General features: G+C 46.9%; 1 protein-coding gene across 5 annotated transcripts in view; it reads left to right on the top strand.

The window, feature by feature from the left end:
• Positions 1-24,632, top strand: part of LOC105468504 (zinc fingers and homeoboxes 2) — a 196,238-nt gene that overhangs the window by 155,561 nt on the left and 16,045 nt on the right. For all 5 annotated transcript variants that reach the window (XM_071067874.1, XM_011718727.3, XM_071067873.1 and 2 more), the window contains one exon: positions 20,419-23,155. In XM_071067874.1, coding sequence (XP_070923975.1) covers positions 20,638-23,151 — 2,514 coding nt within the window. In that variant the 5' untranslated portion in view covers positions 20,419-20,637 and the 3' untranslated portion in view covers positions 23,152-23,155. The remainder of the gene's footprint in view (positions 1-20,418; positions 23,156-24,632) is intronic.

The raw sequence follows: 24,632 nt of genomic DNA, 5'->3' as shown, positions 1-24,632 counted from the left end.
TGGGAGTTCTAGCTCACTGCCCATTCCCAGGAAACAGCAGCTCAGCTTCTCCAGGGCTGCTGGAGGAGCTTCCTAAGAGGTGGAGCGAGAGGAACGGCACAGGCTGCAAACCGAGCTCAGCTCACCCACTGTATTAGTTTCCAATGGCCGCTGTTAGAAATTACCACAACCTTAGTGGCTTAAAGCACCACACATTTATTCTCTTAAATTTCTGGAGGTCAGATGTCAAACATCAGATGCACTGAGCTAAAGTCAAGGTATTGGCAGGCTGACTCCTTCTAGAGGCTTTGGGGAGAATCTGTTTCCTTGCCTTCTCCAGCCTCTGATGTTCACCTGTGTTCCTTCTCCATCTTCAAAGCGCATCACACCAATGTCTGCTTCCATAATCACATTGTCTCCTCCTTTGTAGTCAAAACTCCTGCCTCCAGAATCGCTTGAACCCAGGAGGCGGAGGTTGCAGTGAGCTGACATCACGCCATTGCGCTCCAGCCTGGGTGACAAGAGTGAAACTCCATCTCAGAAAGAAACCTCCTGTCTCCCTCTTATAAGGACACTTGTGGTTACATTCAGGGCCCACATGGGGAATCCAGGATAATCTCTCCATCTCAAGATCCTTAATCACACCATCAAAGTCCCTTTTCACGTCATCCAAATCCCTTTTGCCGTACAAGATAAGATTCCCAGATTCCAGGAATTAGGACTTGGATATCTTTGAGGACCATTTTTCAGCCTACCATACCCTGGGTCCTGTGCAAAGAGATGCCAAAACACAGCCTCTCGATGTGGTTTGCATCTGAGTGGTTTTTGTCTGGGATCTAACTGGCTTCAGTGAATGGCTTTGTGGAGGACATTCTATCACAGAATAAGAGTAAACCTTCACCCTTTATCCAAGGCTTTGAGATAAAGGGAAGTCTCTTCGAGGTAGAGATGAAAGGGGTTCAAGGGAAAGCTGCAAAGGGTGGCCTGGAGGCGGGGATGGAGGGTAGAATGGAGAAAGATCTGACAGACAGAATCTAAGAACCGCTGAAAAGCCCTGTCTCGCCCTGATCCGTGCCTGGGGAGCAGAGAAATCTCGTTCCTCTCCCGGCTCCAGGAAGATGGAGTGCGCACGAATCACCTACGAGGAAGGAAATGAAAAGGTTACACCAGGAATTGTCGATATTATAAATCCCTGTAGTCTCACAGCCTCTCTAAATGTTTTGATAGCAAAATTTGATGGATTGTAAATCAGAGCAGGCTTGTCTTAAACATTTGATAGTGCCTTATTTATTTACGTATGTGACACATAAAACCAGAATTGATTCTTTCTTCTTTCTGTCTTAGCAAGATTTTTTTTTCTGCTTTCAGAAACACGTCACTTTTCTCTTAGCCCTGGTTTTCCGTGGTTGTGGGCGTGTAGGTGTGTGTGCTTGTACATGGTGGCAGCTATTATGATTCTTTCCACACAGAGAAAGAATACTTTGCCTGGGAGAAGACTATAGCATCAGGAATTAACTGAAAAAATAATAAAACTACTTTGCTTCAAAGTATGTCTTAATCTTACTGCTTAAAAAACACACACACACAAGAGTATTGTTCAGAGAAAGAGGGAGAGTAATGGTGTTACAATGTGATCGATTTATGATTTGAAACAGGTAGATACACATACAAAGACGATTTCCTGACCTTCCTGGCTCAAGATGTAGAGTCATGAGTTACCTCCATCTCCTCAAATGGATCGAATTAGCCTCATTATCATACTCTTTCTCACACACTAATTTCAGGTTTACAGTACATCTAGGTCTGGGCACAATGGCCCACGCCTGTAATCCCAGCACTTTGGGAAGCCAAGGCGGGAGGATCACTTGAGCTCAGGAGTTCAAGACCAGCCTGGGCAACATAGTGAGACTTTGTCTACATTAATTAATTAATTAATTAATTAATTAATCAATCTATTGGGGTTGCCCTTGAGTCATCATAAACATTGCTGCCATTTATTGCACGTTTGCAGGTACCTGACACTATGATGGAGTCTTTACAAGCATTATACCATTTAATCCTCATCATACCCCTATGAGGTTGTCATTAGCTCCAGATACATTTATTTATTATAAATAAATAAACCAAATCTAGAAGCCATGTATCGTGCCAACCTCCTACAACTGGAAGTGTCGGATAGAGCTGCAATTCAAACCATTCTGTACTGATTCTAAAGCTAATGGACTTACCCACTCAACTGACGTCTCAAGAATCAGTGCAGTCTAAAACACCCTGACCTTGACATTGAGAACAGACAGCCACCTCTGGAAGACACTTCCCTCACCTGCCCAGACAGGCCACAAACACCTTGTAATGGTGGTGAAGGTCCTCTCACCATACTTATATTCTGTTCCTTCCCAAGTCTTGTGGTGGACTTTGACTAATGAATAGCGCAGGTCACCTCTAAGAGTCTTCCCACTCCAGTGCCCTATGGACCTTCTTGATTCTGGCTTTTCTCCATCAGCTTCTCCCATCAAAGATGGAGCATGGCATTTGGGTGCAAAGTTCTTTTTTTAATTAATTAATTTATTTATTGAGATGAAGTTTCGCTCTTGTTGCCCAGGCGGAAGTGCAATGGCACGATCTCAGCTCACTGCAATCTCTGCCTCCCAAGTTCAAGCAATTCTTCTGCCTCAGCCTCCCAAATAGCTGGGATTACAGGCATGTACCACCATGCCCGGCTAATTTTGTACTTTTAGTAGAGATGGGGTTTCACCACATTAGCCAGGCTGGTCTTGAACTCCTGACCTCAGGTAATCCACCCTCCTCGGCCTCCCAAAGTGCTGGGATTATAAGCGTGAGCCACCGCACCCAGCCTCAAAGTTCTTTTTATAAGCTGTCAAGACAGTGCATCATTTTGACTACTTCAAAAAGCCGTGTGCTATAGTTTTTTGATCCACTTTATAATAACTATTATTTGGAATTAAAATTTCTTCTAATATTTGATCAAGACTCACAGATGACTTTCTTTCCTCTCTCTCTCTCTCTTTTTTTTTTTAAATCTGTTTGAAGCTCTTATCTCATATTTATCTCTTCCTGAATTGTCTTAAGTAGGAGAAAGAAAAACTTATTTCCATTATAAAACCATTGAGGAGCTTTGTTTTCATGTTGAAAAGGGAAAAGTACATTTCAGTGAAGCTTTTTAAGACCTTTCAAAAAAGTATCTTTGGGGAGAATATGAATTTTAAATAATAACTGAATAATTTGAAAAGTATTTGCAGTGAACATAAAATTGTCACAGATCGCCAGTGAGCCTCCTCCTCCATTTTCACTGCCACTCACGAGTGTCTCAAGACTGTTCCTCACGTGTTGATCTCAGCTGAGATACCCTCTCCTCAAAGAGGCTTTCCCTGATTATACCATTAAGAGTAACCATTTTTTCTTTTTGAGACGGAGTCTTGCTCTGTCGCCCAGGCTGGAGTGCGGTGGTGCAATCTCGGCTCACCGCAAGCTCCGCCTCCCAGGTTCATGCCATTTTCCTGCCTCAGCCTCCTGAGTAGCTGGGACTACAGGCACCCGCCACCACGTCCAGCTAATTTTTTGCATTTTTAGTAGAGACGGGGTTTCACCGTGATAGCCAGGATGGTCTCGATCTCCTGACCTCGTGATCCGCCCATCTCAGCCTCCCAAAGGGCTGGGATTACAGGCTGAGCCATCGTGCCTGGCCAAACATAACTTTTTTGTCACCATCACATCATTTTTAAAACCTCTCTGCATAGCAATTACCACTGTAAGTTCTTTGTTTTCTGGTTACTTTCTGTCTCCCCTCCTAGATGGTGGACTCCTTGAAGGCAAGATTCTTATACCTCATTCCCTGAGTATCTAAGGCAGTGCCTGGCACATAGTCGGCACTCAAGAATGAATGAATGAATGAATGAACGAACAAATGAATGCCTGAGCTATGCTATGTTTATATTTCTATTTCTTTTTTTTTTTTTAATTATACTTTAAGTTCTAGGGTACATGTGGATAACGTGCAGGTTTGTTACATATGTATACCTCTGCCATGTTGGCGTACTGCACCCATCAACTCGTCAGCACCCATCAACTCGTCAGCACCCATCAACTCGTCATTTACATCAGGTATAACTCCCAATGCAATCCCTCCCCCCTCCCCCCTCCCCGTGATAGGCCCTGGTGTGTGATGTTCCCCTTCCTGAGTCCAAGTGATCTCATTGTTCAGTTCCCACCTATGAGTGAGAACATGTGGTGTTTGGTTTTCTGTTCTTGCGATAGTTTGCTGAGAATGATGGTTTCCAGCTGCATCCATGTCCCTACAAAGGACACAAACTCATCCTTTTTTATGGCTGTATAGTATTCCATGGTGTATATGTGCCACATTTTCTTAATCCAGTCTGTCACTGATGGACATTTGGGTTGACTCTAAGTCTTTGCTATTGTGAATAGTGCCGCAATAAACATACGTGTGCATGTGTCTTTATAGCAGCATGATTTATAATCCTTTGGGTATATACCCAGTAATGGGATGGCTAGGTCATATGGTACTTCTAGTTCTAGATCCTTGAGGAATCGCCATACTGTTTTCCATAATGGTTGAACTAGTTTACAATCCCACCAACAGTGTAAAAGTGTTCCTATTTCTCCACATCCTCTCCAGCACCTGTTGTTTCCTGACTTTTTAATGATTGCCATTCTAACTGGTGTGAGATGGTATCTCATTGTGGTTTTGATTTGCATTTCTCTGATGGCCAGTGATGATAAGCATTTTTTCATGTGTCTGTTGGCTGTATGAATGTCTTCTTTTGAGAACTGTCTGTTCATATCCTTTGCCCACTTTTCGATGGGGTTGTTTGTTTTTTCTATTTCTAAAAAAAAAAAAAAAAAAAAAAAAAAAGGCTGGGCATGGTGGCTCAAGCCTGTGATCCTAGCACTTTGGGAGGCTGAGACGGGCAGATCACGAGGTCAGGAGATCGAGACCATCCTGGCTAACACGGTGAAACCCTGTCTCTACTAAAAAAATACAAAAAACTAGCCGGGCGAGGTGGCGAGCACCTATAGTCCCAGCTACTCGGGAGACAGAGTCAGAAGAATGGCATAAACCTGGGAAGCAGAGTTTGCAGTGAGCTGAGATCCAGCCACTGCACTCCAGCCTGGACGACAAAGCGAGACCGTCTCAAAGAAAAAAAAAAAAAAAAAAAAAAACAGATCTGCTGTAGATCCCTTTTAAAACACCAGGAATGTTTGAGGAAGGGAACAGGGTGATAAGATGCAGATTGCTGGCAATGAGTGCCTCTCACAGCTCACTCCCAGTATGTGCAGGGAGGTGTTAAAGACAGGGATGACGTGATCAGATTCGTGTTTAGAAACATGATGTTCAGTCATGGCATCGGTTGTGAGGTATGGGGCAGTAAGCAATCTATTGCTAAAAATAAAGCCTTGAAGTTTGTGAGTGGCTTACGTTTCTTGATAGGCAAGGACTGGATAGGCAAGGTTATTCCTATTAAAATGTCATCCCACTCATGTCCTGAGATTCTTTCTTAAGGAAGAGGGAATGGTGTGAGGTTAGAACCAACCCAACAAGGATGACAGGTGACCCTGAGAGAATGTTACAAATAGGCATCCCAGCAACCATGCTGTCGTGGCAGGAAAAGGCTGAGAACTGCTGTTTTAGAAAGGAATGGTGGCAGCGAGGCGGCTGGCCTGAAACTGTGTCTGTCGGGATGTTTTCAGTTACAAGTGACAGAAAACTCCATCAAACTGGTTTAAACAAATTGACACCGTGGAAAAATCTGTGAGTCTGTTGGACTGGGACCCAGTGGGATTCAATGGGACATCATCAGGACTGGTTCTCTGCATCTCTCAACTCAGCCTTCAGCTCAGCACCCAGGCCTGCTCTCCTCCATCGTGGCGAGATAGCCACTGGTGCCTCTTGGCTTCCATCCAATGCCCTCAGCAACTCCACCAGAAAGGAGCACATTCATTCTCCCAAGGGTTCCAGTAAACGCCCCAGAATGGAATCCCACTGATTCTGACTGCTCTACTTGGATCGGGCTGTTCCTTAATCACTCACTGTTCCTGGAGGCAATGATGTTCTCACTGGGCAGGACCAAGTCACATGTGCAGTGCTGGGGGTTTGAAATGGGCCAGGCATGTGTAGGGGTCTTTCTCTAGAAAAACTGGATGGTCATTGCCAGAGGAGGAGGGAAAGGGCACTAGATAGGCAATGCCGGCATCCAGCCGGGGAGGCCCAGGGCTCAGGCCAGGTGCGGCACTCACTGCAGTTGTGGAGGAAAGCCCCCGAGCAGGGCCTGGAGCAGAGGAATGAAGAATTAGGAGACCTCATGGAAGCAGAGTCAGGAAGGCCTGGGGCATAGCAGACTCCAGGATGGGGAGGACGTGGAAGAGCCAGTGCAATCCCAGTTCCCAGCCCGAATGACTGAGTCGATACTGGAGCGTTTGTTTGGAATAAGGAACATTACAGAAAGATAGGGTTTGGGAAGCAGGTGATGAACTTGATTCTAGATGTGTTAAATCTGAGGTCTAAGTGAGAACCCCTACTCCTTCCCCCAGTGGTGATCATAGATGCACATGGCATGTACTTGAAAGAGACTCTTTAAGCCACCCAGCTCAGCTGCTGCCAAGTTTCCCCTTCTCCTGGTGGGGATAAATGAGTAGACCTTGTTCTCCAAGTGAAATTGGATCATCCATCATCCTTTTTTTTAGACTCAGTCTCACTCTGTCACCCAGGCTGGAGTGCTGTGGCACTATCTCGGTTCACTGCAACATCTGCCTCCCGGGCTCAAGCGATTCTCCCACCTCAGCCTCCTGAGTAGCTGGGATTACGGTACCCACTACCACACTTGGCTAATTTTTGTATTTTTAGTAGAGACAGGGTTTCACCATGTTGACCAGGCCAGTCTCCAGCTCCTCCTGAACTCAAGCAATCCACCTGCCTCGGCCTCCCAAATGCTGTGATTATAGGCATAAGCAACCGTGCCTGGCCAGATCATCTATTTTCTTATTCATGTATTATTTTTCCTGGTTTTCTTTCTTTTTTTTTTTTTTTTTTTTTTTTTGAGATGGAGTCTGGCTCTGTCACCAGGCTGGAGTGCAGTGGCGAGATCCTGGCTCACTGCAACCTCCGCCTCCCAGGTTCAAGAGGTTTTCCTGCCTCAGCCTCCTGAGTAGCTGGGACAACAGGCGTGTGCCACCATGCCTAGCTAATTTTTGCATTTTTAGTAGAGGCAGGGTTTCACCATTTTGGACTGGCTGATCTCGATCTCCTGACCTTGTGATCCACCCACCTCGACCTCCCAAAGTGCTAAGATTACAGGCATGAGCCACCATGCCCAGCTTATGTTTCCTGGTTTTCATGAATTATTCTGACTTTGTTAAGCTTTCAGTGGAGAGTGGCCACTCCAACCTTTGTCCAGTTACGAATCCATCTAGTCCCTCCTGTCTTCTTGCCAGCCGCCTGCAGCTAGGAAGGAAAGTCTGGGGCTCTGGAGAGGAGGGGCCAGGGCTAGGAAGGTTGGTTTGGTAGATATCTGCAAGGATGAGCAGATCTTTGGGATGGATGAGTTCACCAAGAAGGATGGAGAGGAGAGGGATGAGAAGAGCCAAGGGCATGGCAATGCACCTACTGAGAACAGAAAAACAGAAGAGGAAGCCGAGGGGCCAGTCATAGTGGCTCACACCTGTAATCCCAGCACTTTGGGAGGCTGAGGCAGGCGGATTGCTGGAGTTTGGGAATTTACCACCAGCCTGGGCAACATGGTGAAACACTGTCTCTACTAAAATACAAAAAAAGTAGCTAGGTATGGGGGCATGCACCTGTAGTCCAAGCTACTCAGGAGGCTGAGGCATGAAAATTGCTTGAGCCTGGGAGGCCAAGGCTACAGTGAGCTGAAATCACACCACTGCACTCCAGCCTGGGCAACAGAGGAAGACTCTGTCAAAAAAAAAAAAAAAAAAAAAAAGAAGAAGAAGAAGAAGGAGAAGGAGAAGGAGAAGGAGAAGGAGAAGAATCGAGATCAAGAAGGAGCAGCCAGTAGGGGTGTTTTGAGGATGACAGTTTGCCCTGCAGAGTCAGTGATGGGGGATATATTTGGCAGTTTAAGATAAAATTGTCAACAGAGCTGGGAGGGCAGAATCCACAGAGGTGAGGGGCAAAGCATGCAGTAAGAGAAGCAGTGAGCAGGTATAATCATAAACTTCCTTTGAGAATTTTGACGGTAAAATCATTTTAACAACAGGTACCCTCTGTTGTGAGCTCCAAGCTCATCAAGGATCAGGCACAGAACCAAATATACTCAAATTAGCTCACTGGATACTCTCAGCCGCCCTTTGATATGGCTACCATTTTCATCCCCATGTTACAAACGGAAAGGCTGAGGCTTCAAAGGATTGGTGAACTTGTCCAGGATCTCTCACCCATGGCGTGGAACCAGACCTCGAAGGCAAGTCTCCCACTCAGGATCCTGAGCTCTTCACCTCTGCCATAGGATGAAGGAGCTGATGTGTAATGATGTGTAGATGGTGGTAGAATCGAGCTGTCATGAGAGATTTAGCCTTGCTTTTCATGTTTGCTTTGCTTTGCTTTGTTTGCCTTTTTATGAAAACGGCAACCTGAGGTGTTTGTAACCCAAAGGGAAGGGGACCCAGTGGATGGAGACAGGAGTTGACAGAACCCATGAGTGCTGAGCTGGAGGCCTGGTAGAAGGATTAGCCTTTTAACAGGGAGACCAACTACCTCCTCCTAACCAACTGGATAGCAAAGAGATGCTTGGAGATGGAAAAGATGAGCTGGATCTCAGCAAGATACAAGGCAAAATCTACTAAAACGGAGAGGCAGAGTTGGGAAATTCATATTGTAACAGTTACATAGGAAATTCGAGAGGTAGGAACAAAAGATGAGTGAGAAGAAATCTCAGAGCGGCGTGACCAGGTGAGATGAGCTAGCGGAAGTGCGCAGCACCTGATATAGTGGCTGGCCGCTGAGAGGCGCTGTGGAGGAAAACGGGGTCTGATGGGAGAAGGGGTGGAGCAGTCCTTCTGAACATCAGTTTGCCAATCCCCTCACCACTCCCACTAGCTTACTAATCAAAGTCACCCTGTGATTAGTCCCAGAACATACCAGTGTCAGAGGTCTCCATTCGGGCCAGTTCTGCAGGTGAAGGCTCACCCCATTTTATAGCTGCAGGAACTGAGGTTGGCCATGGTGAATTAACATGCAGCATTTGGTATTCTCTGGCTTGCGTGTGGGTTTAGGGGTTGTGAGGTGGGCAACAAGGCTGTGGCCAGAGAAGAGTAGACTCCTAGTAAGTGATGAAGCCAGGATTCAAACTGGGAGTGCTGGCTTCAGCCTGTGTCCCACTTGCACTGACCTGGTGGGCACTAATGCTGAGCACTGATGGAGAACAAGGCCCCTGGAGGCCAAGGCTTTTCCTGTTGAAGAGCTTTGGAATTCATTGGTTCAGAGTAAATGAGTAAATTTGGGGCTCCAGGTTCACATGGGACGAGACCCGGTCTATCCTCTCAGGCATCAGTGGCTTCCTCTGCCCCTGAGTGCTGACTACCCTGTCTGAAGCCACTACCCCATCCCACCTCTGGCAGGACACCCAGCCTCCTCTCAGGGCCCTGTGTCACCCAAATGCGTGGCGATGCTCACATGGCAGGCGGCGTGAAGCAGTTGCAGACCTCACTTCAAACTTCCATGGGCCACTCATGTAGCTTTTTTGGTTAGAAAGGATCCTGTCAGCTTTCTTCCTAACAAGAGCTTTTCAGAATAGCTCGTTGAAAAAGACATCACGATTCAACTAAAATCTTCCTCCTTTGAACACTCCCAGAGGGGCAAGGCCACTTGGAATTTGTGAGAAATCTAATTTATAGACACAGTATCAGGAAATAGAATTGTTCACAATGAACAACTCTGTATCATAGGGATCAAGCAGCAGGCGTGGAGCCAGGATTATCTGGATTCTACCCTCTTCAGCAAGCCATTGAACCTCTCTGAGCCTCAGTTTCCTCATCTGTAAAATGGAGATCCCAGCCATCGGTTGGTGTTCTGGGAATAGTAGCGATTATGCATGTAAGCCAGGTGTGGTGGCTGCCACCTGTAATCCCAGCACCTGGGGAGGCTGAGGCAGGGGGATCACTTGACCCCAGGAGTTTAAAACCAGGCTGGGTAATATAATGAGACCCCTTTCTCTACAATTTTAAAAAATGGTTTTAATAAGCTGGTCACGGTGGCATGTGCCTGTAGTCCCAGCTACTCAGGAGGCTGAAGTGGGAGGATCACTTGAACCCAGAAGTTTGAGGTTGTAGTGAGCCATGATCATGCCACTCCACTCCAACCTGGGTGACAGAGTAAGAACCTGTCTCTAAATAGAATACAGTTTTAAAAGATTATGCATGTAAACAACATTTTAGTACTATCAGGTTTCCTTGATCAACAAACCCCATCTTTTCTTTTTAAAAATGTGTCTGTTTGAGCAACTAAGCAATACAAAAAGTTAAAACACAAACACAGATAACAGGAAATCGCTTCTTACATCTCAGCTTTCCCAAATCACCAACCCTCTTTCTGTGGATCTTGTTTATAAAGATGTTGTATGCTATGTTATCAAGCAGCCAGCATTCTGTTTTCTTTTCCAGGATTGTACTTTTGTACAATTCTTCCCCCGTTTCTACCTCATCCTCCAAATTGTCTGTCATTCCCTTTGGGAGTATTAATACAGTATTGTACTCTTTGGCGGGGCAGAGAGCTTTGGTCGTTTGTAGTTTTAGCTGCAGAAAAAAAAAAAAAAGCAGCTATGAACATCTCTGTGTCTTCATGGGACAGTGTGTTTCAGCCCAGCCAGTTCTGAATTAGAAGAAGCCGAGTGATGTCTTGATTCCAAAGGTAGCAAACAAGGCTGCGCAGCAGTTGCATGACTTCTGATTAAAAAGATACATTCCCAGGCTCTGCACCTGGAGGCTTGGGTGTAGTAACTCTGGACTGAGGTTCGTGAATGGTATTTTTACAAAAAGCCCTCCAGGTGATGTGTGATGGTTTGGGAGCCACATTATAGGCCCAACCCCAAAATTCAAATTTGGATTTAAGACAGAATGGGGAAAAATCAGAAAACTCAGGAATTAACTCTCGGTCACCAGTGGCCTCTCAGAGGCAATTCTGTTTAACAGATGAGAAAAATGGAGGCGAGGATGGAAACGGATGAGAAGAGAGCTGGGTTGCTGGAGCTCAGAGCAAAGCCCTGGCCCTCCGCTTTGTAGCATCTAATTCCTCCCGCCCTGCCCCCACCCGCCACCATTGCTGCAACATATCTACGCAGCAGAATGCCTTCTGGGGGGGTGTCATGTTGTGATTTTAAAACACAAAGGAGCAATTCCTGCCCCCATCCCCTCAAAAAAGATCTACCCTTGATGAACTGAGGCAGAATCTGTTAACAGCCCTGTCAGAAGACCCCACAAAGCTAAAAGCATCCTTTTTGGTTTTGATGTCTTGACAAGATGCTTCCTTTGAAAGCTCCCAGACAGCCCTGTTATTTCTTCTGACAGCCCCAGTGAAAAGCTCTGCGATGAGACGTGGCATCCCTGTCAAAGCCCGGAGGTGTGATTCCCTGAGAGCGAGCAGCTCTTGAGCACTCCCTGGGCTCAGAGCACTGCCGCCCTCTGGATAGACCCCTGGGATCCAGGTTCTGCAGCTCCCTCTGGCCTCTGAACTCCCAAGCGCTAGAGATCCACCGCTGCAGAAGGCCTCTGCAGTCTGACTCCTCACCTCCCCCAGATGCCTCCCTAGGGAGGTCAAGAGCGGAGCCATGTACCATCCTGACAGCCAGACTGTGAGCCAGCCACCTTGAGAAGTTTCCAGGGGCTGCTGTGGCAGTTTGAACCATTTTTTCCTTCTCCCAGGGGCTGCAGGCCACGTGCAGGGAAAGGTCAGGAAATGCCACCACCTGTCTCTGGAACTGACGGTGGGAAGGAGAAAGAACAAAGGATGCAGAGGAGGGTGCTTCTTGGGGAGCCTTACAGAGCCCTGTACCTTCAAGCTTGTCACACCTGCGTAGTAGCATCCTTACCTAGGAGCCTGTTAGAAAGGCACAGTCATGGCCAGGTGCAGTGGCTCACGCCTGTAATCCCAGCACTTTGGGAGGCCGAGGTGGGTGGATCACCTGAGGTTAAGAGTTTGAGACCAGCCTGGCCAACATGGCAAAACCCCGTCTCTACTAAAAATACAAAAATTAGCCAGGCCTGATGGTACATGCCTATAATCCCAGCTACTGGGGAGGCTGAGGCAGGAGAATCGCTCGAGCCCAGAGTGTGGAGGTTGCGGTGATCTGAGATTGTGCCACTGCACTCTAGCCTGGGCGAAAGAGTGAAATTTCATTTCAAAAAAAAAAAGCACAGTCATAGGCCCTACTCCAGACACACTGAATCAGCATCTGTATTTTAACACAATCCCCAGGTCTACACATAAAGTTCATATCCCAGTTTTACTGCTCCAGGCTGTGTGACCTTGATCAAGCTCCTTAACCTCTCTGAGCCTTAGTGTCCACAGAGGGTTTTTGAGAAGTGAAACTTAGCACTTAGGATACACTAAGGCTTTGGTGAATGTTGGCTGTCATTATTGTTGGGGAATTGATTAAGGGAGAATCAGAGCTGTGACATACAAACCCCAACTGTTCAGCCATTCCGTGGTGGGGAAGAGAGGCCAAACCAAATGGGAGAAAGTTCCAGATGAAAAGTGAACAGCTCCCAGTATCTGCTTAAAGGAGAAGCTTGGAGGTGGGAGGGAAGGATATCTCTCGGCAGCCTGGGCCTTGACCATTTCATTGGGGGTTAGCTGAGATTATTGTTCAGCTGCCTGGTTTGAGGGTTTGTTCTTCATTGATGTGCCTCTTTTCCTGCCAGCCCCACCCCACACCTTGAATCCAAGACCCCTCTGTTTCCAGGACCCTGCCCAAAAGGCTTTGATCCTCCGTTGCCTGCAGACCAAAATCCCAGCTCCCTGGCTCGGCATTCCAGACTCTTCGCCATCTTGCTGCAACCTAAGTTGTTCAGCCTCCTCCCTGCCTCTGCCCTCACACCCCTGCCCCTTACCCTCAGTCCTTGTCATTCCTCAGATGTTTTCTTGCCTTCTGACTTGCTCATGCTGTCTGCTCAGCCTGGGAAAACTAGGTTCCTTTGATAGGAGTCACTCTCACTTTCTTCTACCTCGCAGAATTCTACGCCACCTTTGAAGCCCTGTTTATCCAGGAGAGGCTCTGTGGTGGTGTGCCAAGAGCACAGGGTTTGGATAGACTTTGGTCAAATTCCAGCTCTGCCATGAACTAGCTGTGTGACCTTAGGTGAGACACTTACCCTCTCTGGTCTTGGTTCTTTCATCTGCAGATTGAGGGTAGTCACAGCTGCTCTGCAGAGTTGTGAAGACTCACCAAGAAAGCATGGAGAATTTTCGTTAATAGTAGCTATTACCATTTTATTTCTAAGAAAAGGAGTTACCTCCCCTGGAAAGCCTTTATCTATCCTCCCCCAACCCTGCCCTACAAAATTAAGTACAGCCTCCTCTCTGTTTCACAAACCCTTTCTCCTTCTTGTATTTGCAACATCCACCTGTTCCACTGTCACCTTCTCAAGGAGGAAGTCCCGGACCACCCTGCTTAAAACCTCAGGTGGCCCCGCTCTACACTTTTAATGTGTTCCCTACCTTACTCTCCCCCATGGTGAGTTCTCCACGAGCCACAATTTCTGTCCATCCACCACTGTATCGTCTGCAACTAGAACAGCATCTGGCACCACTAGATGCCCTATCAGTGTTTGTCGACTGTCTGAACCAGTCACTTCGTGTGCCATGGAAGGGTGTTTGGATGGCGGTGCCCTGCCCAACTGTTGTAGGATGAGCTATGCTCCCCTAAAATCCATATGTTGAGGTCCTAATCCCCCATGCCTCCGAATGTGACTGTATTTGAGATAGGATAATTAAGGTAATTAATTACTCTAACTTCAAGGTTACATGAGGTCATCAGGTGGGCCCTAATTCAGTATAACTGGTGTCATTATAACAAGAGGAGTTTAGGAAACAGACTCCCACAGAGGGAAGACCTCGGAAACACACAGGAGGAAGACGGTCATCTCCAAGCCAAGGAGAGAGGCACCCAAGGAACCCAACCCTGCTGGCACCTTGGTCTCCGACTTCCAGCCTCCAAAACTGTGAGAGAATAAATTCTGTTGTCTAAAGCCACCCAGTCTGTGGTATTTTGTCATGGCAGCCCTAGCAAACTAATATGCCAGCTACAAACTCCTTGAGGACAGAGCTGTGGCGTCTTCATCTTTGCGCCCCTAGCTGTTCCCAGGGTTCTGGCTCATACTCATACTCAGTAAGCAAGGGTCTGATTGAATTGCATTCCACTGGCAACAGGGAAGGTAATGATGGAAGAAGCACCTCGTGGCGAAGGGGAGAGCCTTGCACAGACACCAGAAATGGCCTCTTTGTCATTGTCTATGTAGACTGGTCATTTCTCTTTTATATAAACCCTGTCTCTGCAAAACAAACAAAAAAAAGGCATGTATTCCAAGGCAATTTATTCCAAGGCATTGTTATGGTCTCATTATGGTTAGGGTTTCTTTGAGGTGCATAGCAAGTGCTGCAGTGGATAAAAGGAAAACTGAGTCAAGATCAAAAACATGTAAAGGCAGCAAGGGTGTATTTGGAGCTCCGGGTTCCTTTCCATGTAACATATGCTTGTCATACTCTTGGGTATCCCATGAGGATCAGGACTTCAGACAGAGAGGGGCGACACAGAGAATAGCTGTCTTACCTCCCCTCCCTTCTCTTGGGAACCAGAATCTTAAACAAGTGTGCTTAGTTCTGACTTGTTCAGGCAGCCTCCTGAGGGCAGGGATGTTTCTTGCTCCAGATAAGGGATGGTCTGTCTACAGCCATACTACCCTGAACGCGTCCGAAATCGTCAGACAGGGAATGGTATATGACTGGCTGGAGTCTCCCCACTGCTGGGCCCTGGTTGGTGCAGCCCAAGAGAGAATGCCCTGCTCCTTTTAAGTGTTTTCAGGTTGGCACAGGATGTGATTGTACCCAGTTCAGACGTGCTGAAACACTGGTCCAGGGCAAGAACCACGACTTGCAGCAGGTCTGCTGGGACACGTGGCACTCACTGTAGAAGGGACTGTGTTAGAGTTTATTCTTAACATGCATTTTATGTATTCATTCATTCACTTATTTTTTATTTTTGCCAACTTTGACCCGGGCATATCAGACCTGAAGACTTTGCTCAAAACATTTTAGCCTTCATTCCAGCAAGTACCTGGGTTCATGGTGCTGGTCCTCACCTTGCTGGTGGCTCACAGGCTTTCAAAATGACAGATGCCAACATGCTACTGCCCTTCAGACACCCAATCCCTGGTGCCAGGATCATCCTTCTAAAGGCCGTGTTTCTTGCAGATCCACCAAGAGAAGCCTAAGCAATAGATTCTCAACAGGCTCTGTGTTTTCTGAGCTCTCCTCCTTCTCTCTTTTCTTCCTTCTTCCTTTTCATCTTCTTCGGTTTGGATTCCTGGTTGCTGAATGAGTTTTAGAAGATGCTTTTATTTTCAGCCACAGTTTTTGAAACACTGAGAAGCTTCCAGGCCATTTTACCGCCATTCACCTCATTTTAGGGACTCACTTGTCAACAGATTTAAATAATGCGGGATATGGGAAGTTTCGGTAAAAAAGATATTTCCTCCCCTGAGTCTACTCCTGCCTGATGCCTTCTTTCTGCAGGAGGAAAGTGTCTTTCCCCCTGTTTTGAAAAATTTAATTCAAATGTCCCAAGCCCTTTGGCCAGTGGGTGCAAATTTAGCCACATTCTGCTGTGTTAATAGTACTCCCCACAGAACTGTAGAGTCTCCCTTCCCTTACAGAGTTCCTCCACTCGTGTAACCCCAACACATATGTTCACATGTGTGTTGTTAATTTAATTTGTTAACTTAATTTGTGATGCTAGGTGTGGTGGCTCACACCTGTAATCCTTTTGAGATTACACTTTGAGAAAGCACTTTGAGAGACGGAGGCAAGTGGATGACTTGAGCCCAGGAGTTCGAGACCAGCCTGAGCAACAGGGTGAAATCCTGTCTTTGAAAAAAAAAAAAAAACAATTAGTTCAGGCGTGGTGGCTTATGCGTGTGGTCCCAACTTCTTGAGAGCCTAAGTCAGGAAAATCGCTTGAACTGGGAAGCAGAGGTTGCAGTGAGACAAGATTGTGCCATTGCACTCCAGCCTGGGCAACAGAGCAAGACTCCGTCTCAAAAAAAAAAAAAAAAAACCTTTCTGCCTTGATGGAGTTTCTGTTCTTGAATGGTGCTGTCCAGTATGACTTCCCACAATGATAGAAATGTCCTTTGCTGTATCAGACAATAGCCACCAGCCACATTTGCTCCTTGAGCACTGGGAATGTGACTAGCGTGACTGTGGTACTGAATTTTTAATCCTATTTCATTTTAATTAAACTCAAAGGCCACATGTGGCTAGTGGCTACCATGTTGGGCAGAATGGTTCTGGAGGGAGATGCAAATGATAAACAAGTAGATAGAAACTTGTTCCTCTTTTAACCACAAAACATCAAAGTATGAGGTCAGCTACTGAAGAGTGCCGTGAATAAAGCCACGTGGGGTGAGGAAATGGAGAGTGCTGGGGAGGTGTTGTTTTGCAGAGGGGCGGCTGTCAGCAAAAGCCTCCCTGTGGGAGGGTGACTTTTCAATGGAGACCTGAAAACCAAGCCGCTCTGTCTCGGGGTGGGATGTTCTGGCAGAGGCGCTATGAGGGGAGTGAGGTCCTGACAGAGCCACTGGAGTGTGAAGGGCGGTGGGAGAGGGGAGCCGGGGCCGGAGCTTGCCAGGTCTTGGAGGTGCCATTGCTGGAGATGAACTCTGGAGGCGTGGAAAGTATTTGAGAGGTGAGATCAAGACCTGAAGATCATGGCAGGTGGAGGCTGGAGGTGGCAGTTTAAGCACGGTCAATAAAAAGAAGCAGCTGCCCTCTTCTCTGGTTTGCCCCTGTCCTCTCCTCACTGCTGCCCGAGGAGCCTGCACCCCACTGCTGATGAATTTGACCAGTCTACACATGCCGGTGCTTTCATCTTAGAGGGGCCAGGTTCTGGGTTCACCAGTGGGGGAATGGCCCTCTCCCAAGCCCTGCCCAACTGTGTCACCTGAGCCCCTAAGCAGGTGGACGTGGGCCTAGACTCTCAGAGTTGTTTGTGAAAATAAGTTCTTTGTTTCGGCCTTTATGCCTTCTCTTCAGTGGGACTCAAACCCAGGCCCGTGGGAGAGGCCAGAGATGAGATGGCATCTCCTGACTTCCCTTCCCTTCCCTTTCCTTCCTTTCCTGGAGGTCGGGGATCTTTGTTTCAAAACATGTCTCCCGCCTCCTTTAGTCCATCAGCTCTCCATTCTCTGTTAACTAATAAGCAAATTGTTCCTGTACTTCCAAATCATCATTTGTTTAATGCAGTTCCAATCAAAATTCTAATAGAATTTTATTTCCCAGGGGATATTGATTCATGAGACTAGATTATCAAAATAACCAAGAACTGTTTTGCGAAAAGAAAGAGTAATGAGGAGGAACTCCACTAGATATAAAAATGTACTCTACACTTACAAAAGTTCTTTTAGAAGCAAGGCATAAGTGCAGTACTCAATAGCTAGATCAATACACAGATTAGATAACCCAGAACCAACCCTAGTAGATACAAAGTTTGTGTATGATAAAGGAGGTTGCTCAAAAATTAGTTAGAAAGGAAATAATAATGCATGCTGCTGAGATGGTTGGTAACTCTCAAGAAAAATGGTTAGAATTGTGTCTTACAGCTTAACCCAAGATAAATTCAATAGCAGATGAGTTAAATGCAAAAATAAAGTTAAAACATTCTTAAGAAAATGTAGATTAATATATTTCAGCTATCAAGACAGGGAATCACTTCCTAAATATAAAATCACAATGGAGGAGGCTACAAGAGAAAAAAATTGGTAAATTTATTAGCTAAAACTTAAAATTTCTACACGTTAAACATTGAAAATGTATATAATATGCACAACTGAAAGATAAATGATAGGGCCAGGCGTGGTGGTTCACACCTGTAATCCCAGCACTTTGGGAGGCCAAGGCGGGCGGATCACCTGAGGTCAGGAGTTCGAGACCAGCCTGACCAACATGAAGAAACCCCATCTCTACTAAAAATACAAAATTAGCCTGGCGTGATGGTGCATGCCTGTAATCCTGCTACTTGGGAGACTTAGGCAGGAGAATCGTTTGAAACTGGGAGGCAGATGTTGTGGTAAGCCAAGATCATGCCATTACACTCCAGCCTGGGCCACAAGAGCAAAATTTCGTCTCACCAAAAAAAAAAAAAAAAGGTAAATGATAGACTGGAGAAAGTTTTGCAACAAACTAAGTAAAGCATTAGTATTATTTATGTAAAGAGAACTCTTGCAAATTCATAATAAAAACCATTACACTCCAGCCTGGGCCACAAGAGCAAAATTTCGTCTCACCAAAGAAAAAAAAAGGTAAATGATAGACTGGAGAAAGTTTTGCAACAAACTAAGTAAAGCATTAGTATTATTTATGTAAAGAGAACTCTTGCAAATTCATAATAAAAACCACAGAACATCAAAATATAAAAATGACATAAGCAGATAATTTACAAAAGAATATAAATAGTGAACAAACCTTTGAAAACAATTAAACCTTATTGTCAATCAAGAAAAACATACAAGCATATTAAAACAGTTTTCTTGGCCAGGCAAGGCTTACACCCACGATCCCAGCACTTTGGGAGACAGAAGCAGGTGGACAACTTGAACCCAGGTGTTGGAGACCAGCCTGGACAACATGGCAAAATCCCTGGACAACATGGCAAAACGCTGTCTCTACTAAAAATAAAAATAAAATGATTAGCTGGGCATGGTGGTGTGTGCCTATAGTTCCAGCTGCTCGGGAGGCTGAGGCAGGAGGATTGCTTGAGCCCGGGAGATAGAGGTTGCAGTGAGCTAGAATTGTGCCACTGCACTCCAGCCTGGGTGACTGAGCCAGACTCTGTCTCAGAAACAAACAAAAATCCAAAAAACTGTTTTTCCCTATCTAATCAGCAAGGCTTTTTAACAGTAGTATTTTACCTAGGCTGGATTGTGAATCAAGCCCTCTCATACACTACCAAAGAAAAGGCCAACTGAGGCCAACACTCTACCATATATATGGGTCAAGAGAACCACTTCTAGGCATCCATCCAAAGGTAGGTATCAGAAATAAGGATTAAGGGTATTCACTGCAGTTTTGTTGATAAGAGTCAAAAACTGGAAATAAATGTTCAACAAAAGTCCAATTGCTATAAAAAAGAATGACTTTATGTCCTTCGCAGGGACATGGATGAAGCTGGAAGCCATCATTCTCAGCAAACTAACACAGGAACAGAAAACCAAACACCACATGTTCTCACTCATAAGTAGGAGCTGAACAATGAGAACACATGGACACAGGGAGGGGAACATCACACACTGGGGCCTGTCGGGGGGTGGGGGACAAGGGGAGGGAGAGCATTAGGACAAATACCTAATACATGCGGGGCTTAAAACCTAGATGACGGATTGATACGTGCAGCAAACCACCATGGCACATATATACCTATATAACAAACCTGCACACTCTGCACCTGTATCCCAGAACTTAAAATAAAATTTTAAAAAAGAAGTCCAATGGCTGAGCACATCATGCATGGTCTATCCCTACAATGTAATAACATGCATTATAGGGATATACCACACATGACTGTTTCACCACGTGATGAAATAATGATTTTTAAAATCATCATTTTGCTCACTATTTTTGGAAATGGGAAACTGTTTAAGTGAGATGAACAATAAAACTACAATATTGGGGGGTGATTGCTTTTTTTTTTTCTTTTATACTTTTCTGCGTTTTCTGGATTTTCTATTGTGATTTTGCCTTTATGATAAGCAAAATGTTCATATCTGTCTTCTAACGCCTGGATAAATTTCACTTGCCAGCCCTGGGGACACGTCTGGCTTCCGAGGTACCGTATCTAAAAGCGGCTTGCAAGCACACCATCTGCGACATTCCCTCTCACCACTTCAGAAGATTTTAGTACCTGTCTACCTTTCCTGCATTCCTTTGTCTCTAAACATGAAATGGTGACCCTCATCCACCTTTGCTTGGTTTGGGCCTGTTCTCACCTCCTTCCCAAAAAAAGGAAGAGAAGAATAATGCGATCTTTCTTGTTTATAAGCACTTTCACGCCATCTGGGCGTACATAGGTGTTCGATTTGGGTGCCAGTTGGGATGGGTCATGGGAAAACTCATAAAGAAGTGCCAGTTTCTTTTGCCTTGTGAAGAGACACTGACCCCGTCTTTGTTCTTGCCCGCAGATATGATGCTTCCTGGTGTGTTTAGTGGTTGGCGCCATTGCAGTTTTCTGTGCTGAAATCATTCTGAAAGCTCACACAGTAGACTTCAGCATACAAGGAAAGCCAAAGCCATTTGAGGGGGAATAAAGCCAAAAGCCCTTCACCTTATTCGTTCCAAGAATCTCACCATCCCCTCCCTACCCCCCTCCAAAACTAAGCCATTGCACACAGACAGGCAGCATGGCTAGCAAACGAAAATCTACAACTCCGTGCATGGTTCGGACATCACAAGTAGTAGAACAAGATGTGCCCGAGGAGGTAGACGGGGCCAAAGAGAAAGGAATCGGCACACCACAGCCTGACGTGGCCAAGGACAGTTGGGCAGCAGAACTTGAAAACTCTTCCAAAGAAAATGAAGTGATAGAGGTGAAATCTACGGGAGAAAGCCAGTCCAAAAAACTCCAAGGTGGTTATGAGTGCAAATACTGCCCCTACTCCACGCAAAACCTGAACGAGTTCACGGAGCACGTTGACATGCAGCATCCCAACGTGATTCTCAACCCCCTCTATGTGTGTGCAGAATGTAACTTCACAACCAAAAAGTACGACTCCCTGTCCGACCACAACTCCAAGTTCCATCCCGGGGAGGCCAACTTCAAGCTGAAGTTAATTAAGCGCAATAATCAAACTGTCTTGGAACAGTCCATCGAAGCCGCCAACCATGTCGTGTCCATCACCACCAGCGGCCCTGGAACTGGTGACAGTGATTCTGGGATCTCGGTGAGTAAAACCCCCATCATGAAGCCCGGAAAACCAAAAGCGGATGCCAAGAAGGTGCCCAAGAAGCCCGAGGAGATCACCCCCGAGAACCACGTGGAAGGGACCGCCCGCCTGGTGACAGACACAGCTGAGATCCTCTCGAGACTCGGAGGTGTGGAGCTCCTCCAAGACACATTAGGACACGTCATGCCTTCTGTACAGCTGCCACCAAATATCAACCTTGTGCCCAAGGTCCCCGTCCCACTAAATACTACCAAATACAACTCTGCCCTGGATACAAATGCCACAATGATCAACTCTTTCAACAAGTTTCCTTACCCAACCCAGGCTGAGTTGTCCTGGCTGACGGCTGCCTCCAAACACCCAGAGGAGCACATCAGAATCTGGTTTGCCACCCAGCGCTTAAAGCACGGCATCAGCTGGTCCCCAGAAGAGGTAGAGGAGGCCCGGAAGAAGATGTTCAATGGCACCATCCAGTCAGTACCCCCGACCATCACTGTGCTGCCCGCCCAGTTGGCCCCCACAAAGATGACGCAGCCCATCCTCCAGACGGCTCTACCGTGCCAGATCCTCGGCCAGACTAGCCTGGTGCTGACTCAGGTGACCAGCGGGTCAACAACCGTCTCTTGCTCCCCCATCACGCTTGCCGTGGCAGGAGTCACCAACCACGGCCAGAAGAGACCCTTGGTGACTCCCCAAGCTGCCCCCGAGCCCAAGCGTCCACACATCGCTCAGGTGCCAGAGCCCCCACCCAAGGTGGCCAACCCCCCGCCCACGCCAGCCAGTGACCGCAAGAAGACAAAGGAGCAGATAGCACATCTCAAGGCCAGCTTTCTCCAGAGCCAGTTCCCTGATGATGCTGAGGTTTACCGGCTTATCGAGGTGACTGGCCTTGCCAGGAGCGAGATCAAGAAGTGGTTCAGTGACCACCGGTATCGGTGTCAAAGGGGCATCGTCCACATCACCAGCGAATCCCTTGCCAAAGACCAGTTGGCCATCGCGGCCTCCCGACACGGTCGCACCTACCATGCATACCCAGACTTTGCCCCCCAGAAGTTCAAAGAGAAAACACAGGGTCAGGTGAAAATCTTGGAAGACAGCTTTTTGAAAAGTTCTTTTCCTACCCAAGCAGAACTGGATCGGCTAAGGGTGGAGACCAAGCTGAGCAGGAGAGAGATCGACTCCTGGTTCTCGGAGAGGCGGAAGCTTCGAGACAGCATGGAACAAGCTGTCTTGGATTCCATGGGGTCTGGCAAAAAAGGCCAAGATGCGGGAGCCCCCAACGGTGCTCTGTCTCGACTCGACCAGCTCTCTGGTGCCCAGTTAACCAGTTCTCTGCCCAGCCCTTCGCCAGCAATTGCAAAAAGTCAAGAACAGGTTCATCTCCTGAGGAGCACGTTTGCAAGAACCCAGTGGCCTACTCCCCAGGAGTACGACCAGTTAGCGGCCAAGACGGGCCTGGTCCGAACTGAGATAGTGCGTTGGTTCAAGGAGAACAGATGCTTGCTGAAAACAGGAACCGTGAAGTGGATGGAGCAGTACCAGCACCAGCCCATGGCAGATGATCACGGCTACGATGCCGTAGCAAGGAAAGCAACAAAACCCATCGCCGAGAGCCCAAAGAACGGGGGTGACGTGGTTCCACAATATTACAAGGACCCCAAAAAACTCTGCGAGGAGGACTTGGAGAAGTTGGTACCCAGGGTAAAAGTAGGCAGCGAGCCAGCAAAAGACTGTTTGCCAGCAAAGCCCTCAGAGGCTACCTCAGACCGGTCAGAGGGCAGCAGCCGGGATGGCCAGGGCAGCGACGAGAACGAGGAGTCGAGCGTTGTGGATTACGTGGAGGTGACGGTCGGGGAGGAGGATGCCATCTCAGATAGATCAGATAGCTGGAGTCAGGCTGCAGCAGAAGGCGCGGTGGAACTGGCCGAATCGGACTCCGACTGCGTCCCTGCAGAGGCTGGCCAGGCCTAGACAGGTAATTCCACCTGCTCACCCAGGCAGCAGCGGAGAATGCAGCTTGCTTTCTTTTCGTTGCCAGGGTTGGTATAGATTGTAGGGTACAGAGATGTTGACGTAGATGGTAGCTTCTTTTTCTTGTAATTAACAAATAAGAATGGTGTATGTTGATCACGTACAACATGATGTTTTGAAATATGTTTACCTAGTGGGATGTCTCAATCGAGCTGATTCACGTACACATTACCTCACATACTTATTCTTGTAGTGGAAGGGTCTGGTTTTGGTTTTGGTGGGTTTTTTTGTTTGTTTTTAGTGACAGAGTCTTGCTCTGCCACCCAGGCTGCAGTGCAGTGGCTCCATCATAGGTCATTGCAGCCTCAAACTCCTGGGCCCAAGCGATCCTCCCACCTCAGATTCCTAAGTAGCTGGGACTTCAGGCACCTGCTACCACACCCAACTAATATTTTAACTTTTTTGGAAGAGGCGGGGTCTCACTTTGTTGCCCAGGCTAGTCTCAAACTCCTGGACTCAAGCAATCCCTTTACCTCTGCCTCCCAAAATGCTGGGATTACAGGCATGAGCCACTGAGCCCGGCTGATGAGTTATTTGTAAAGGCTCTTTGAAAAAGGAAGAAAAATGGGGGCTGATGGAAACTATGCCCTCATTTGTAAGGCTGTGCCCAGGGAACAGCACTGCTGGCTGTAGCCTGTTTGGGTGCCAGCCTTCAGGCCTGTCCATTCTGAAGTTTAGTTGTGACTGTTAGAAAGCACATCCTCCCTCTGTGTTTTATGTTTGTTGCTGTAAAAACACCAAACATGAAGTGGTTGTTTCTTTTTCTCTCTCTCTTTTTTTTCCCCTTCTCTTTTTGGATTTTTTAAAAATACGTATCCACGTTTACTGAATCAAAGACTTGAGGTTATTCTAATCGGAAAAGGCTTTGAAAGTGCTTGGTATTTGCCTTGTCAGGGCTAAAGGAAGGTGCCACTGTGCTTGGGTCCCCATAACCCCTTCAAATCTGGAAGAGCCGGATGTAAATTAGGCCTGTAGAACCACACAAGCCATGGGGAAGGGCGGTTTCCATGGTTACTAATGGCCATGTCATCCCCATAATGGGACATGCCACTGAAGCCCTTGGTGTTCTGCTTCCTAAGAGGTCAGTGCAAATCCAGGCCTGAAGCACAGCAGCTCGGTGGTGAGTTGAGAAATGGGGGCGGTGGCAGGGGGAAGGCTGCGGGAGGGAAAGGAAATATTACAAGGAGGAAGATACAGGGTTTGCCCAGGTAGGCTTCTCCAGAGGTCACTGAAAAGACTACAGAATGGGCCTCCCCAGTTATCTTTACAAAGGATAAAATAAATGTAAGAACCTCCCGAACGACTGATAAGGTCCCAAAGGCAGCCCTGGAAATTACCACACCTCTGTCTTAATGAACTTGGACAACTTTGGCCAACCAGGTCGCTCATTAACTCATTGATTCGGTAATAAAATGAGGCAG

The sequence above is a fragment of the Macaca nemestrina genome, chromosome 8, assembly GCF_043159975.1.
Source record: "Macaca nemestrina isolate mMacNem1 chromosome 8, mMacNem.hap1, whole genome shotgun sequence".
NCBI classification, from domain to species: Eukaryota; Metazoa; Chordata; class Mammalia; order Primates; family Cercopithecidae; genus Macaca; species Macaca nemestrina.
This window is presented reverse-complemented; position numbering and strand designations above follow the sequence as displayed.